Source organism: Rhinoraja longicauda, chromosome 30 (genome assembly GCF_053455715.1).
Source record: "Rhinoraja longicauda isolate Sanriku21f chromosome 30, sRhiLon1.1, whole genome shotgun sequence".
Classification (NCBI taxonomy): Eukaryota; Metazoa; Chordata; class Chondrichthyes; order Rajiformes; family Arhynchobatidae; genus Rhinoraja; species Rhinoraja longicauda.
Window position 1 is genome coordinate 3,628,186 of NC_135982.1, and position 19,078 is coordinate 3,647,263.

Below are 19,078 nucleotides of genomic sequence, written 5' to 3' on the forward strand. Positions count from 1 at the left end.
GCGGGAGTCAATACCAATGTTTACAAATCTCACTCCACCAGGGCTGCATCTACGTCGGCGGCTAGTCGAATGGACGTGCCTATGGACCATATTCTGGCCAGAGCAGGATGGTCCTCGGAAAGAACTTTCCAAAGGTTTTATAATAAACCGCTGGCGCAACCTGCTACATTTGCAGACAGAATTTTAGAGTCTGCAGATAATATTTAAATTGAGCCCTGGGGAGCTCTCTGTTTTTGTTGTCATTAATAAACCTTTTTTGTTCACAAACAGGCTCTTTATTGCGATAACATACTTCCTCCCTCTAAGGTCTTCAGACAGTGAGTGAAGCATGAGCTGGTACACGGTTCGGAATCACAGAGCTTTGAAGTCTTCACGTAGTCACTCACGTGACTCCGAAATAAAATAGTAAGATTAAATGAGAACTTACCAGTTCGAAGTTTGATCTGTATTTTATGAGGAGTTACGATGAGGGACTACGTGCCCTCCGCTCCCACCCTCTTTTATACAGATCAACTGGTAATTAAGTTCTTATTTTTTCTTTACTATATTTATTTCAATCGTTGTGTTTTTTCTGTGAATCCACACCGCTGCTTTGAAGAATGTCGCGCACGCGTGCTGGACGGGGTCTTCACGTAGTCCCTCATCGTAACTCCTCATAAAATACAGATCAAACTTCGAACTGGTAAGTTCTCATTTAATCTTACTATTATTCAGCCCTATTCTAGAATATTAAAAACATTTATCCACTATTTTGTACCCTTCATCAGGTTTATCCAATTTCGCAATGATCAATGCTTAATACTTTTATCAAGAAAGTCACCAAGAGAATTGAGAAATATTTCCTGGATTTGCAATATAATTTTATTATTTATATCCTTTAAGTGGAATGTGAAAAATGACAATGTTATGAATTTTATGGGGCTGTATCCAATCTGCCATCCTGGGGAAGTAGTTGTATTGGCTTGATGCAGTCAAGACCATTCCTGTTACTGGGTCAGGAGACTGTACATCTGGTTCCACTTCCAGAGATTGGGCACCGAAGCAGACCAGACACTTCAGTGCAGAGTTGAAAGACCGTTGCTTGCCAGTTGTGGTGTGGTTCTGATGTGGACATAGATACTCTTCAAAGATAAGTAGTGTTTTTTGCAACATTTGGGAGTAGTTTTAACGTTGAAATACAGCACGGAAACAGGTCCGCACCGACTGATCGTCCCGCACAATAACACTAGAATAGAATAGTTCCTTTATTGTCATTGTAACATGAGCCATGTACAACGAAATTGTAAAATGTCAGCCAGTCAGTGCACCATTCAAACATTTCTAAAAGCTAACGATACATACAAGGTAAAATATTTTAAAAAAGATAAACAACTAAAATAAATATCATGAAAATAGCACGCATAAACACCCAACCCTACATCCTTCTGTCGATTTCACAGTCTCTTATTATGTATCGCCCCTGCGTTCCTTGGCGGCTACATTTAGTGCCTTTATAGCAGTGGGGTAAAAACTATTTTTAAGTCTGTTTGTCCTTGTCCTTGTAGATCTGTACCGTCTGCCTGACGGTAACAGTTCAAACAGGGAGTGTCCGGGGTGGGAAATGTCCTTTATAATACTCTGGGATTTTTTGATGCAGCGGGAACTGTGTAAGTCCTCCAAGGTAAGTATCCTACACTCACTAGGGACAATTTACATTTATACCTACAAACCTGCACGTCCTTGGACTGTGGGAGGAAAGCAAAGATCTCGGAGAAAACCCACGCAGGTCATGGGGATTTTATTTTTAGATTTTAGAGATACAGCGCAGAAACAGGCCCTTCGGCCCACCGGGTCCGCGCCGCCCAGCGATCCCCGCACATTAACACTATCCTACACACACTAGGGACAATTTTTACATTTGCCCAGCCAATTAACCTATATACCTGTACGTCTTTGGAGTGTGGGAGGAAACCGAAGATCTCGGAGAAAACCCACACAGGTCACGGGGAGAACGTACAAACTCCGTACAGACGGCGCCCGTAGTCAGGATCAAACCTGAGTCTCCAGCGCTGCATTCGCTGTAAGGCAGCAACTCTACCGCTGCGCCACCGTGCCGCCCTAGCAATCTCCCGGTTGCTAACTATTTTAACTCCTCTTCCCAGTCCCACACTGACCTTTCTGCCCTGGGCTTCCTCCATTGCCAAAGTGAGACCACCCGCAAAGTGGAGGAACAGCACCTCATATTCAACAAGTGCTATTCACCTCTGTACTGATTATGGGATTGTGCTGCGGGCACACCTACATTATATTGGGCACTGCGCAGTAAAGCAATTTGCCACAAACTTTGCAGCACATGTAAGAGATGTGGTGCGTGGTGTATTAATCAAAATCTTTTTACTCAAAGTCTGAATATAAAAAGCTGTGAATGTTGTTAAAAATAGACTTTGACAAAGTGGAATGTCAGAGCAGGCCATCTCGGCAGATAATTGAGAACCTCTATGCTGGAAACTCATCTATCCTGGGTGTGGATTCTGACACATTCTCCTGTCACTCATTTCAGATATATCGCTCGTCTCACCCACTCTTCCCGCGACAATACAGTCAGGCTGCATCGGTGCTGTCCATGCCCCACTCTGTATCCAGCTAACATCATGTCCCCTCCATCATGTTCATCATTGTATAGTCCAGGACACAGCTGATAATGAACATTTAATGGATACTCAAAAAGGATGCAGACAATATAAAGGAAAGAGAATAATCTCAAAGGATTGGACATCTTGGACTGTAAGTCTGAAGAAGGGTCCCAACCTGAAACGTCACCTATTCCTTTTCTCCAGAGATGCTGCCTGGCCCGCTGAGTTACTCAAGCACTTTGTGTCAATTTGAAAGGATTAATTGATGGGCTAAGTAATAACACACACACATAGCCCATCAATAACACACACATTACAAAACCCAGTGGATACAAGGCAGAGGCACATTTCTCTCCAAAAATTCAATTCAAACCTCAGCAAACATGTTATACTCATGGAGAGATACCACAGGAACAGGCTCGATGGGCCACTATGTACTAGCTGTTACACCAGACGCACAGGTCCGATGTATTAGTTCCAAAATTTTAAAAATTCTGGGTGGTAGAGTTGCTTCTCTAATCATGTTACTTCTGTCTGTACGGAGTTTGTACGTTCTCCCTGTGACTGCGTGGGTTTTCTCCGGGTATTCCGGTTTCCTCCCACACTCCAAAGAAGTACAGGTTTGTAGGTGAATTGGCTTTGGTAAAATTGTAAATGGTCTGTCACGTGTATAGGATAGTGTTAGTGTGCGGGGATCGCTGGTCGGCGCGGACTCAGTGGGCCGAAGGACCTGTTTCTGCGCTGTATCTCTAAGCACTGAACTTGGATCTCATTCAACCACATTTAAAAAATATATCAAAATCGAAATAGATTTCAAGATTTCAATACATTCTATCTCTGCCCCGTCCACTCCCCTGACATCAGTCTGAAGAAGGGTCTCGACCCGAAACGTCACCAATTCCTTCTCTTCAGAGTTGCTGCCTGTCCCACTGAGTTACTCCAGCATTTTGTAATACCTTCAATATTTTAACTATCATTTTAATTGGTTCTTAACACATGAGCCATACTTACACTTTAGACATACAGCGTGGAAACAGGTCCATCAGCCCACCGAGTACACATCGACCAGCGATCCCTGCACACGCGCACTATCTTACACACTAAGAAAAAATTTCAATGTTCTTTTCACAGGCCAATTATCCTACAAACCTGTACATCTTTGGGATGTGGGAGGATACTGGAGCACCCGGAGAAAACCAACGTTATCCAATCTGAGTTAACAGTATATCCGATTTTGTGTCTAAACATATTTCCATGAGATGACATTTTTGTGAGGTGTCCTTTCAAAGCTAATGGAGACCTCAGCAGCATAACCTGATCACCCCAATTCTGTATGTTATTCCATTACACTAAAAAAAAACAATAATTGATGCAAGGAGACACAAGGAGTTGCAGATGCTGGTTTACAAAAAAAGACACAAAGTGTTGGAGTCACTCAGCAGGTCAGGCAGCATCTCTGGAGAACATGGGAAGGCGTGTGGGGACCCTTCTTCAGACCAATCCATGGAAGGGTCGCAACCCAAAACGTCACCTATCCCAGTTCTCCAGCGATGCTGCCTGACCCACTGAGTTACTCCAGCACTCTGTGAAACGTCACCTATCCATGTTCTCCAGAGATGCTGCCTGACCCACTAAGTTACTCCAGCACTCTGTGAAATGTCACCCATCCATGTTCTCCAGAGATGCTGCCTGACCCACTGAGTTACTCCAGCACTTTGTGTCTATAACTGATGTTTGGTCTGGAATGAACAAACTGATGTATTTTGGAAGGGCTTAACATACAGATTGTTACTAACATGGGACTCTAGCTGCTTAAAGTAACATCCATTATCGATCTGAAAGACATCCACAGGTTCAGCCGTGAATCTGGAAAGTCTGACAGTGATTCGTCACGATGCTGTGATCCATCTCCTCAACTTGGAAAGATGCAAGTGTTTGATTTAAATAAATGGGCCCATTTAAGGGTGGCGGTGAATGCAATTATTCAATACTGCCATCAGTGTGACTCAGTCAGAAATGACCTTGCGTAACAATATCTGGGACTGATTTTCAATTATCTCACGTAGCTATAAATATCTGTGTCACTGAGAATACAAGGAGGTATCTTAACAGATGTGTTTTAGAGACTGACGTAGTTAATACGGCTTTCCAGACACAAGTGCATAACAAAAGACAAATTAAAGATGTCTAATTAGAAATTGGATTTCATCAATTCTCGGTGAGATAAAGGGCCATTGCATTTCGCCTTCATGTCAAATGACAGTGGCTACAAGCTGCCATGGCAATGTGTGGAAATGGGGAAGGATGGTGAAGAGAGAGAGGAAAATTGAGAGGCAGAGGGAAATGAGAGTGGGAGTGGGTGAGGAATGCATAGTGCCTCACGGATGCACTATTCACCCCTGCCCCCATACTACAACACCTCACACCACGTGACCTGCGTGGGTTTTCTCCGAGATCTTCGGTTTCCTCCCACACTCCAAAGACGTACAGGTATGTAGGTTAATTGGCTGGGTAAATGTAAAAATTGTCCCTAGTGGGTGTAGGATAGTGTTAATGTACGGGGATCACTGGGCGGCACGGACTTAGAGGGCCGAAAAGGCCTGTTTCCGGCTGTATATATATGATATGATATGATGATATGATTGGGATGTGAGCTTGCTTTTCCCACAGATTCTGCCCAGGTTGCTGAATGCTTCCACCATTTACTGCTTTTGTTTCAGATCTCCAGCACTGATGTTGATGTCTTTGGCTGCATTTGCTGCATGTGGAAGAAGGCACAAACCTCTCTCCGAGATTTAAGATCACCTGATGTTTTAGCAGAATAAAAGGGACATTCAGCAAGTGGCAATATGCATCAATAGGCAAGCCATCTAACTCGTTTACACGTGAGAATTTAAACTAGAGATGCAAGGGGGGAGGGCACTCGCGTAGTAGGTCAGCAATTGGAAGGAGTAATGGGAAGGCAGAGGTCAGGACCAGTAATTCTCAAAGGACAGGGAGAGAAAGATTAAGGAATATAGTGAAGCTGATGGGCTGAAGTGTGTTTATTTCAATACAAGGAATATTGTGAGGAAAGCAGGTGAACTTAGAGCCTGATCAATGCTTGGGACTATGGTGTAGTGGGCATTGTGGAAAAGTGACTGTGACTGAGGGACACGAGGGACACAATAATGTTCCAGGGTTTCGATGTTTCAGACATGATAGGGAGGGAGGGAAAATAGGTGGAGGAGTAGCTCTACTAACTAGGAAGACTGGAGCGGCATTTAGAGAGGACAGACTGGAGGCGATATGGGTAGAGCTTACAAATAAGAAAGGTGACAACACTCTGATGGAATTAGACTATGGGTCCCTCAGCAGCAAGCGGGAGATACGAGGAACAGATATGTAGACAGATTATCGAAAGATGCCAAAGCAACAGGGCTGTCTTAGTGGGTGACATTAAGTTCCTCATTATTGACTGGGACTAGCTCAATTCAAAGATTTAGACGGGGCAGAATTTATGAGATGTATCCAATATGGTTTTTCTTAAACAGTCTGTGGATAGTCCAGGAACATACTGGACCTTGTGTTGGAAAACAAGCCTGGCCAGGCGACTGGTGTTTAGGTGGAAGAACATTTTGGAGACAGTGATCACAACTCCACATGTTTTATGTAGAAACAAGGAACTGTAGATGGTGGTTTACATAAAAAGACACAAAGTGCTGGAGTAACTCAGCGGGTCAGGCAGCATCTCTGGAGAACATGGGTACGTGATATTTTGGGTCGTGACCCTTCTTCAGATTCAGACTTCCATAGGTTTTAATATAAGAAAATAACTGCAGATGCTGGTACAAATCGATTTATTCACAAAGTGCTGGAGTAACTCAGCAGGTCAGGCAGCATCTCGGCAGAGAAGGAATGGGTGATGTTTCGGGTCGAGACCCTTCTTCAGACTTAAAACCATAGGTTTTAAGATTGCTTTGAATGGGGGTAAATCTGGAACTTGCGTGAAGACACTAAATTGGAATAAGTCAAATTACAACGGTATTAGTCAGGAACCCGGGAGGGTACACTGGGAGCAATTGTTATTGGGCAAGTCCACATCTGACTGTTTAAAGCCCAGTCGATCAAACTTCAGGACCGGCATGTTCCAGTGAGGAGGGATAAGAATGGCAAAGTAAGGCAAAGCATGACCAAAGAGGTTGTAAACTTAGTCAAAAAGAAAAAAAGGAAGTGTATGCAAGGTTTAAGAAGATAACATCAGACAGCGTCTTTAAGGAATATAAATCAAGGGGAAAAGGACTCAAGTGGGTGATCAGAATGGCCAAAGGAAACAGAAAATGGCTTTGGTGAGTCATATTAAAGAAAATCCAAAGGTTTTTTATATCGAACATAGAACTGTGCAGCATAGGAACAAACCTTTCGGTCCACAATGTGTGTGCCAAACCTGATAACAGGTTAAACTGATATCCTGTGCATGATCCATGCCTCTCGAACCCCTGCACTTCCATCTGTGTATCTAAAAGCCCCTTAAACGCCACTATCATATCTTCACCCACCACCACCTCTGGCAGTGCGGTCCACTCTCTGTGTGAAAAAAATCCCCACACATCTCCATGAAACTATCCCCCTCTCACCTGTTAGCTATCCCTCCAGTGTTAGACATTTGCACTCTGGGACAAAGGTTCTGACTGTCAACCCTGTCCATGCCTCCCATAGTTTGATTTACTTATATCAGGTCTGCCCTGAACCTCCGACGATCCAGAGAAATCAATTCAAGTCCATCCAACTTCTCTCTGTAGCTGAAACCCTCGAATCCAGGCAGCATTCTGGTAAACCTCCTCTGCAATCTCGATAAAGCCTTCACGTCTTTCCTGTAATGGGGCGACCAGAACTGCATGCAATTCATCGAACACGGCCTGACCAAAGTCCTATAGAGCTGCATCATGATTTCCTGACTCTTATATTTAATGCCCCGAGCAATGAAGGCAAGCATAACATACACCTCCTTAACCACCCTATCTACTTGTGCTCTCACCTTCAGTGAGCTATGAACTTTGGCTCCAAGATTCCTCTGGACTCGCCGATGTACAGGAGTTGACACCTGGAACAGCGGATACAGTAGATGAGGTTGGGGGAGGAACAAGTGAACCTCTGCCTCACCTGAAAAGACTGTCAGGATCCCTGGATGGAGTTGAGGAGTGAGGTAATGGAAGAGGGGGTGCCCCGTTGAGGAGTGTTGTATCTCCTGCGGTTGCAGGGGAAAGTACCTGGGGAGGGGGTGGTTTGGGTGGGAAGGGACAAGTTGATCAGGGAGTTGCGGAGGGAACGGTCTCTGCGGAAAGCCGAAAGGGGTGGAGATGGGAAGATGTGGCCAGTAGTGGGATCCCGTTGGAGGTGGCAAAAATGTTGGAGGATTATTTGCTCTATGCGATGACTGGTGGGGTGGAAGGTGAGGACAGGGGGGGACTATGTCCTTTTACGAATGGGGGGAGGGGGAGCAAGAGCGGACCTGCGGGATATCGAGGAGACCCAAGTGAAAGTCTTATCTATAATGTGTCGGTCAATAGTCTGTCTCCTGTGATGGAGTTACAGGAGACGGACTATTGACCAACACCTCGGGTTGAGACCTCTCTTCAGCATTTTATGTCTATCTTCGGTGTAAACCAACATCTGCAGTTCCTTCCTCCCCACCTCCTCTCATCCAGCTTCCTCCGCCCCCCCCCCCCCCCCCACCCACAATCAGTCTGTGGAAGGGCCCTGACCTGAAACGTCACCTATCCATGTTCTTCAGAGCTGCTGCCTGACCTGCTGAATTACTCCAGAACATTCTGAAGGGTCTCGACCTAAAACATCATCCATTCCTTCTCTTCAGAGATGCTACCTGACCCGCTGAGTTGCTCCAGCATTTTGTGTCTATCTTTGGTTTAAACCAGCATCTGCAGTTCCTTCCCACATAGAACATTTTTTTTAAGATCCCCTCAATACCTCCTTTATGATGAATGTCAAACTAATGGCCTGAGTGGATTTACACAGGACAGTACAGCACAGGAACAGGCATTACAGTCCACAATGCCTATGTCGCACATGATCACCAACACCAACTCTTATCTGCCTGCATATAATCCATATCCCTCCATTCCCTGCATATCCATGTTCCTGCCCAAAGATCCCTTAAATGCCACTATTGCATCTGCCTCCACAACCAACCCCAGAGTCCCAGGCACTCAGCACCCACAATGTAAAAAAACTTGCCCCTCACATCTCATAAGGTCATAAGTGATAGGAGTAGAATTTGGCCCATCAAGTCTACTCTGCCATTCAATCATGGCGGATCTATCTCTCCCTCATTACCCCACTCTCCTGCCTTCCCCCCATAACCTCTGATACCTGCACTAATCAAGAACCTATCTGTCTCTGCCTTAAAAATATCCACTGATATATAAATATCTCCTTTAAACTTTGCCCATCTCACCTTAAAGCTCTGCTCTCTAGTATTTGACATTTCCAGCCTGGGAAAAAAGGTTCTGACTGTCTACCCTGTCTCTGTCTCCATAACGTCATGTACTTCCATTTGGTTTCCCCTCAACCTCCAGCGTACTAGAGAAAACAACCCAAGTCTGCCCGTCCTCTCCTTCGAGCTCATACCCCCCCTAATCCAGGCATCTTTCTGACAAACCTCTTATGCACCCTTTCCAAAGCCTCCACGTCCTTCCTGTAACAGGGCGACCAGGAATGCAAACAATACTCCAAATGTGGTCTAACCACAGTCCTAGAAAGCTGCATCATGTTTTGCCATTATATTTGATCCCAGATTACGTTCTATTCTGAAGGAACTTTGAAGATATGGACAAAGCTGCTGGAGTGTCCGCCCCATCTCCATGGATGGTCACTGCAACCTGGAATCCTATCTATTTTTAGATTTCCTATTCTCTCCAGGGTGACACCTCTATCTATTTCAATATTGATAGTTCCTTCCAATAAAAGCTAATAAATATAGAACTGCAACATAACCTGTAATGAAACATTAAATAGAATGAAATCTTGCAAGCCAAGTAATCATTAGAAAGAACCATTTTAAATGCTGGGCCATGGAACTTACATGAAAAGATCATCAGGTTCAGTGCCTGACAAAATTAGAGGATCATATCTGTAAAACTCTCAAAATAAATTGGCATGTCATCTGCTGGCAACATAGACTTTGGACTTGAGAGATATAGTGCGGAAACAGACCCTTTGGCCCACAGATACCTCGCCAAGCAGCGATCACTCTGTACACTAGCACTCCCCAACACACTGGGAACAATTTACAATTTTTTACTAACGCCAATTAACCTACAAACCTGTACATCTTCGGAGTGTGGTGGGAAAACGGAGCACCCGAAGAAAACCCACGCGGTCACAGGAAGAATGTACGAACTCCATACACACAGCGCCTGTAGTCAGGATTGAACCCGGGTCTCCGCAACTGTAAGGCAGCAACTCTACCGCTGTGCCATTGTGCTGCCCTTCAACCAGCATCTGCAGTTCCTTCTTACACATAGATATATTGGAATCTTTACCATGATAATTGCCCCATTGTCAGTCACCATTTGTCCACAGCAATGCCATTTTACAGGGTGAGTTACCATGTTTCCACCAGCAGTCTCATCTCAGCCTCACCAGTTACTGGTATTCCAGGGTACGGCAGTTAATGGGTAGCAGTGGCACTGAAGCAAGGTGTGAAGTAACCAGTAAGATTCAATTCAATGTCAATGTCTTTGTGCAGAGATTGGCCAAAAATATCGATATTATCCAAGTGTTTAATTATCAAGTTATTTGCCACCAAGCCTACTGTTAAATAGTACAAATCGGCAGGGCCCTTGATTTGATGCCTTGTTCACAATGAATCAACGTTCGGTGAAGATGTTGCATTGCATCTCTTCACACCTGTGCTTGATAGCAGAAAGAAAGCAGCCTGCTCGCCCACTGCAAACTGAGTTACATGACTCTCAAAGGAGAAGTGTGCAAGAGGATAGAGAACGCCCAGATTATTTACACTCATGGAGTCATGCAGCACGGAAACAGGCCCATTGGTCCAACTCGTACATGATGACGAGAGCCAGGATGGTTAGGCGCTAAAAATCTCTGAAATAGGCAGGCAAATAGGCATAATAAAATTACAAAAAAGGCACGATAAAGGCATTTATTGACAAAAAAGCATAAAAGGCATGTATTTCCACCACCAAAATATGGTTAAAAATGATAATATAAAGGTATACTACATTAAATGACCAGTTGGCTGGTTACACCTAATTACTAGCATTTTCTTCAAAATTATCTGGTAATAAGCTATGCCGTCTGTCAGACAGAATATGCTTCAGTTCTGAAAAACTTCTTTCTACCCCAGCTGAGGTCACTGGTGCATACCCGAAACAAGCTACAGACTCGATATTCATGTCGATATACTCCTTTGATTGTTGACCTGCCTCCAGTGAACCGATGACCACATTGGCACCATATCTATTGAGATCCATATTTTGTTGCATGCAACTTCATCTCTAATTTTCTGCACCACAACGTTGAAGTTGCTGTCAACATAATTTCTCCGTAATGATGACTCGCTCGGTATATGTTCCTCTGTGTGTTTCTCTAAAAAACCTCTGAGATTTGTTTTCCAATTCCCACAGTGGAATTCCAGCATCAATGAATGCCTTGTACAGATCACTCGAAAACTCAGATTTGTGACTGGAACCAGCAGTAAATGTAGTGAGGAGCCAAGCTTGCGTATTTCCCGCCTTCAGTTTCTCATGTTTAGCTGTCTGTACATGCTGGGAGACGAAATATTTCTTATCATGATTTGCTGCTTTCTCGCGTGCTTTGCAAAACAGCACACAGTTGTCTGTAGAGAATATATCACTCCCGTACACTCTCACAAAATCGTTCAGTTTTTTACAAGGGGTTGACTTGACTTTGGGCATTTTGACGCTTGCAGGGGTAGATCCTACAGGAGCGGGGATACAGACCTCTACAGGCAGGCCAAGTACAAGCTGAGAAGAGGAATCAGTGCTGCCAAGGAAAGGTACTCTGAGAAGCTGAGGAGCAAGTTCTCAGCTAATGACGCCTCTTCAGTGTGGAAGGGCTTGCAAGAAATCACAAGCTACAAGAGGAAACCCTCCCGCTCCTTGGACAATCGTCCGCTGACCAACGACCTGAACGAGTTCTACTGCAGGTTCGATAAACAGAAACTTAACCCTGGTACCTCCTCCCCAAACAACACTTCACACCTGCTCACAGCCTGACTCCAGCCTGAAAAGACTGGACCCTTCCCCACCCACCCCTCTCCAATCACCACTTAACACCCACTTACAGCCTGACTGCAAAAGCCTGGGGCCTCGTCCACTACCCACGAATGAATGACCGATGTGGAGCACCCGGTTTCTCCGGTGGTGGATATTTTCTTGTAAGTTACGTTAACACGGCAAAAAAAAGCTGATTTAGGCACTCGATCGTGAAAAAGGCATTATCTTGCTGAAATCATAAAAAAGGCATAAAAAGGCACTTATGGCAAAATCCTGGCTCTAATGATGACCAAGATGCCCCATCTAGGTCCCACCCAAGTTGCACCAGCTTCTCATTTTCACCCTACAAACAGCTAACAATGGCCTGTTTCCTTTACCATCGTTACTTTTTTGCATATCTTTCATTCATTGTACTTTATCTCTCCACATCATCGTCTATATCTCGCATTTCCCTTATTCCAAACCAGCCTGAAGGAGGATCTCGACCCAACACGTCACCCATTCATTCCTTCTCTCCAGAGATGCTGCCTGTCCCGCTGAGTTAATCCAGCTTTTTGTGTCTAAGCAGTTGAATTAGTTTGGCAGGGAATCAAAGGGAACTCTCGTGAGAAGCACTATCAAAGGTCCAACAGAGGATTAGTGGGCCAAATGGCCTCATCTGTGTTCAATTCAACCTCTCAATGTCATGTACAAAGTAAAGCTGCTATTATCTTAGCCATTCAGAATCTAGATCAGAAAATCCTCAAAATAACACAACAAACCCACTTACTACTTAAACAAGACAGTGTTTAATTAATTTAGCTTTAGTTTAGATTATTGTCACGAGTACCGAGGTTCAGTGAAAAGCCATTGTTGTGTGCTACCAAGTCAGTAGAAAGACAATACATGATTATAAGTGAGCCATCCACAGTGTACAGATACTACGATAAAGGGAATAATGTTTAGTACAAGATAATGTCCAGTAAAGTCTGATAAAAAATAGTCTGAGGGTCTCCAATGAGGTAGATAGTAGCTCAGGACTACACTCTACTTGGTGCCTGACAACAGCTGGGAAGAAACTGTTCTAGAATCTAGGTGGTAATCATGTATTGAATTTTTCAAGTGACAAACTAATGATTAATGACATGATTCACGAATGCTAATGTATTAGAAATTAATTTGCATTAGACTTTAGACTTTAGCGTTACAGCGTGGAAACAGGGCCTTCGGCCCACTGAGTCTGCACTGACCAGCGATCACCCCGTACACTAGCACTATCCTACACACTGGGGACAATTTACAGGTTTTTTTTACCGAAGCCAATTAACCTGCAAACCTGTACATCTTTGGAGTGTGCGAAGAAACCGGAGCACCTGGAGAAAACGCACGCAGGTCACGGGGAGAACGTACAAACTCCGTACGGACAGCACCCGTAGTCAGGAGTGAACCGGGGTTTCTGGTACAGTAAGGCAACAACTCTATCACAGCACCACTGCGTAGCAGTGATCCGTAAACAAATGACACAATGTTTACAATGTTTGTGATGTTGTGCTTCAGCATTGTATGCACATAATGCTGTTCATTTAAAAACCCAGTTTAAGATTAAAGGCAGCTTTGGATAACAGTGGAAGCAAGAGATCTGAACAAGCCAAAGTTTATGTAAAAATTCAGCCACAATCTTATGAATGGTAGAACAGGTTTGATGGGCCTCCCCCTGCCTGTATTTTGCAATGTTTACTCCTTCTTATCAACATAGATATGTGCACTGAGTGAGAATGCCACGAGGAAATCCAGAGCTGTGAACATTGGAGATGTTTAGTGGGCCTCCTACTTTACAACTGCCACACTATATCCTTCCGATTACATTGTCCGAAGATCAGTGCACAACTCCTCCCAACTAAACAATCAAGTTTCCGTTAAATCAACACCTTTTAAATTAGCATGCCAACAAACATCATGGGAATGTGTTAAGCATCACACTCCATATATTGAAGGCTGGATTGTATGTTAAAGTGTGACACTGTTTGTGTTGAAGAGGAAGCAGTACTCAGCTCTGGGAAAGGAAATGGTAATATCTTCTCGCAGAACGTTGAACCCCTTCAAGAGTAAAATATTTATATGGGGCACTTTTCCTAAAAACAGTGACAAGTAAAATGTTATTAGCATTGTCCATCCGTTGGTTCTAGCACAGTAGCTTTACTGTTACGCTCTTATTAGGTGTGCTTCATAGTTTCAATTTTGTGATAACTTTCAAAGGCAAAGTTTATTTAAGCAGTGGTTAAATGATCTGTGTATAACATGCAAACGATATGCAATGTACTGCACAAAATCATAACTGTTATATGTCAATGCCAAGTAAGAGGGCTCATGTGACAAGCAGGATGAAAGTGGCAAGCGAGTACCTTTCTCAATCTTCTCGTGGAAGTTGATGGCATCTACGGATGCGGTCACGATGTTGGTCTTGCAGTGGCGAGCTGCAACGATGCCTGCCACTTCATCCATCAACTTCATCGTGACACCTGAAAGGCAAGAGTCGTTCATAGAATAAGCAATATTAAAGAAACGAATGATAAAAACCATCTCCTCCAACCACACGTTCAATGTCTTAGTTTAGTTTAGAGATACAGTACAGAAACAGGCCCTTCGGTCCACCGAGTCCACACTGACTGATTGAGAATGATCAGCCATGATCACATTGAATGGCGGTGCTGGCTCGAAGGGCCAAATGGCCTCCTCCTGTACCTATTGTCTATTGTCTATTGACCAATGGTCCCCATGCACTAACACTATCCTACACACTAGGGACAATTCACAATGTGTTTTTACCTAAGTCAATTAACCTACAAACCTGTACGTCTTTGGAGTGTAGGAGGACACCGGAGCACCCGGAGAAAACCCACATGGTCACGGGGAGAACGTACAAACTCAGTTACAGTTTTGAAAATGTAAATGCAGGGCACTGTTTCAGCAGAAACTTTGAGTCGAACATAAAAGGGTAGACTTGAAAATTTCCGTGCACACTCATTGAGACTTGGTGCCGGGCTTGGAGTGCTGTTAATCTTCAAAGCCAATAGGAAACTGTTCAATCTGCATGATTACACTCTAGGTCAACATCGATGGTGCTGAAGTGGAAATGGTTGAGAGCTTCAGGTTTTCTTGGCATAAACATTATCAAACATCTGTCATGGACCAACCCCTACATTAAAACATCCCAAGATGCTTACAAACACCTCTATTTCCTCAGGAGACGGTGAAAAATTAGCATGTCTCCAACGACTCTTACAAACTTCCACAGAAGCATCATAAAAAGCATACAGTTGGGTTACATCACAACTTGGTTTCAGTAGAGCTCTTCCCAAGACTGCGGGAAATTGCAGAGAGTTGTGGGCGTAGCCCAGTATATCACACACCAGACTCCCCATCATTGATTCCATCTACACTTCACGCTGTCTCAGAAAAGCAGCCAACATAAAAGACTTGTCATTCCACCCCAATCATTCCTTCTCCCCCCACCGCTCATGTCCGGCAGAAGATACAGAAGCTCACCACCCAGACTCAAGAACAACTTATTCGCTTGTTACTAGGGTGCTGAACAGTCCTTCCGTAAGCAAGGGTACTGCCCAATTCACCTCAACCCTGTTGCGGCCATTGGACTTTGTCAAGGGCACTGTGGGCCACAATACTGAGAACATATTTGAGCTGTATTTTAGTTTGGCTTGATTAGGGGTGTACTACAGACCCCCGAATAGTCAGCGGGAATTAGGACAAATGTGCCAGGAGATTGCAGACAGCAGCAGGTCAAATATGGTTGTTGTAGTAGGGGATTTTAACTTTCCCAATATTGACTGGGAAAATCATAATGTGAAGGGTTTAAATGGGTGCAATTCCTCAAAAGTGTTCAGGAGAGTTTTCTCAAGCAGTATGTAGAAGCCCCCACACTGAGAGGGCAACGCTGGATTTAGTATTGGGAAATTAGGAAGGGCAAGTTAATAAAGTGTTTATGGAGGAGCCTTTTGGGACTAGTGACCACAGTTCGATTAGGTTTAAGATAGGTTTAAGATAGTTATGGATAGGGACAGAGAGGGTCCACGTGTTAAAATGCTCGACTGGGGTAAGGCCAACTTTGAGGGCAAGAGAGAAGGTCTCGCTCAAGTTGACTGGAGCAGGTTATTTGAGGGGAAAGGAACATCGGCCAAGTATGATGTTTTTAAAAGTGTGCTGATGAAAGCTCAGGATATGTACGTCCCCGTTAGAGTGAAGGGCAAAGCAGGCAAACGTAAGGAAGCTTGGCTGATGAGGGAAATTGAAGCATTGGTTAAAAACAAGAATGATGCATGGGACAGGTATAGGCAGCTGGGATCAAGTGCATCCCTGGAGGAGTTTTGGGAATTAAGGAGTAAACTGAAAAAGGAAATCAGAAGGGCAAAAAGGGGCCAGGATATAACTCTGGTGGGTCCCAAAAGATTTTAAATAAATAAGGGGGAAAAGGGTAACTAGAGAGAGAGTGGGACCTCTCAGGAATCAAAGCAGTCACCTCTGTGTGGAGCCACAGGAGATGGGCAAGGTCCTCAATGAGTATTTCTCCTCTGTATTTACCGAGGAGAAAGACAGTAGGATGGAGGAACTGGGGGAAGTCAATGGAAGTGCCTTGAGAGCAATCAGTGTTACCGTCGAAGATGTACTGAACGTACTGTCATGTCATGTATGAAGGTAGACAGATTTCCAGGGCCTGATCAGATATATCCGAGGACATTGTGGGAAACCAGAGAGGAAATTGCGGGAGCCCTGGCTGAAATTTATGAGTCGTCTTTTATTACAGGAGAGGTGCCGGAAGACTGGAGGGTGGCAAATGGTGTGCCTCTATTCAAGAAGGGCTGCAGGAAAATTGCTGGGAACTATAGGCCGGTGAGCTTAATATCTGTAGTTGGAAAGTTACTCAAGAGTATTCTGAGGGACAGGTTATACAGGCATTTGGACGGGCAAGGGGTGATTAGGGCCAGTCAGCATGGTGGGAGGTCGTGTCTCACAAATCTGATTGATTTTTTTTATGTGACCAAAAATGTCGATGAGGGCAGAGCTGTAGATGTTGTGTACATGGATTTCAGTAAGGCGTTCAACAAGGTTCCACGTGGTGGGCTGCTCCGGAATGTTAGATCGCATGGGATCCAAGGAGAGATTGCTGAATGGATAGCAAATTGGCTCCATGCAAGGAAGCAGAGGGTAATGGTGGAAGGTTGCTTCTCGGACTGGAGGCCTGTGACTAGTGGTGTGCCTCAGGGTTCGGTGCTGGGCCCGTTACTGTTTGTCATCTACATCAATGATTTGGATGAGAGCATACAGGGCAACATTAACAAGTTTGCAGATGATACAAAAGTGGGTGGTTTTGCAGATAGTAAAGATGGTTATGACAGACTGCAGCAGGATCTGGATCAATTGGCCAGGTGGGCTGAGGAACGGTTGATGGAATTTAATACAGAGAAATGTGAGGTGTTGCATTTTGGGAAGTCTAACAAGGGCAGGACCTACACAGTGAATCTGGGGAGTGTTGTAGAGCAGAGGGATCTGGGAGTGCAGGTGCATGGTTCCTTGAAGATCGAGTCGCAGGTAGATAAGGTGGTCAAAAAGGCTTTTGGCACTTTGGCCTTCATCAGTCAGAGTATAGAATATAGAAGTTGGGAGGTCATGTTGCAGTTGTATAAGACGTTTGTGGGACCTCATTTAGAATATTGTGTTCAGTTCTGGGCACCATGTTATAGGAAAGATATTGTCAAGCTTGAAAGGGTTCATAAACGATTTACGAGGATGTTGCCAGGACTATAGGGTGTGAGCTATAGGGAGAGGTTGAGTAGGCTGGGTCTCTATTCCTTTGAGTGCAGGAGGATGATAGGTGATCTTACAGAGGTGTACAAAATCATGAGAGGAATAGATCGGGTAGATGCACAGAGCTCTTGCCCAGAGTGGGGGAATTGAGAACCAGAGGACTTTGGTTCAAGGTGAAGGGAAAAAGATTTGATAAGAATCCGAGGGGTAACTTTTTCACACAAAGGGTGGTGGGTGTATGGAACAAGCTGCCAGATGAGGTCGTTGAGGCTGGGACTATCCCAAAGTTTAAGAAACAGTTAGACAGGCAAGCACAGGCAGGTGGGACTAGTGTAGCTGGGACATGTTGGCCAGTGTGGGCGTTGGGCCGAAGGGCCTGTTTCCACACTATATCACTCTATGACTCTATGATTGTACTTATGTATAATATTATTTGATATTGATTTGATAGTTATTTGATAGGACAGAGAAGTGGCAGATGAAATTCAGTAGCAAAATGTTGAGTCATGGATTTTGGTAATACGAATAAAGGCACAGATTATTTTCTAAATGGAGAGAGAATCCAGAAATCGGATGTGCAAAGGGACTTGGGAGTGCTGGTGCTGGATGCCCAAAAAGTTAATTTGCAAGTCGAATCGGTAGTGGGGAAGGCAAATTCAATGCTTGCATTTATATTAAGAGGATTGGAATACAAAAACAGAAATGTAATGCTGAGGCTCTATAAGGCTCTGGTCAGGCTGCATTTGGAATATTGTGAGCAAATGTGGGCCCCATATCTGAGGAAGGATGTGCTGGCTCTGGAGAGGGTCCAGAGGAGGTTTACAAGAATGATTCCAGGAATGAGTGGCTTAGCATATGATGAGCGTTTGACAGCACTGGGCCTGTACTCGCTGGAGTTTAGGTTAAGCGGGGACCTCATTGAAACTTACAGAATAATGAAAGGCATAGATAGAGTGGATGTGGAAAGAATGTTTCCACTGGTGGGAGAGTCTAGGACCAGAGGTCATAGCCCCAGAATTAAATGGCACTCTTTTAGAAAGGAGGCGAGGAGGAACTTCTTTAGTCAGAGGGTGGTGAATCTGTTGGAATCATTGCCACAGAGGGCTGTGGAGGCCAAGTTAGTGGATAATTTAAAGGCAGAGATAGACAAATTCTTGTTTAGAATGGTTGCCAAGGGTTATGGGGAGAAGGCAGGAAAATGGGATTAGGAGGCAGAGATCAGCCATGACTGAATGGCGGAGAAGACTCCATGGGCCGACTGGCCTAATTTTACTCCAATAACTTGTGAACTTGATTTGTTTGGAGATTAATACAAAGCTTTTCACCATACCTCGGTATAGTTGACAATAATAAACCCAAACCTAGAAGTTAGATCAGACAATAAATTATGCAGACAATGCTTGTGTT

At 44.3% G+C, this 19,078-nt stretch overlaps 1 protein-coding gene across 8 annotated transcripts in view; it reads right to left on the minus strand.

Moving 5' to 3' along the window:
- Positions 1–19,078, minus strand: part of acot7 (acyl-CoA thioesterase 7) — a 288,577-nt gene that overhangs the window by 65,772 nt on the left and 203,727 nt on the right. For all 8 annotated transcript variants that reach the window (XM_078425338.1, XM_078425332.1, XM_078425337.1 and 5 more), the window contains one exon: positions 14,254–14,370. In XM_078425338.1, coding sequence (XP_078281464.1) covers positions 14,254–14,370 — 117 coding nt within the window. The remainder of the gene's footprint in view (positions 1–14,253; positions 14,371–19,078) is intronic.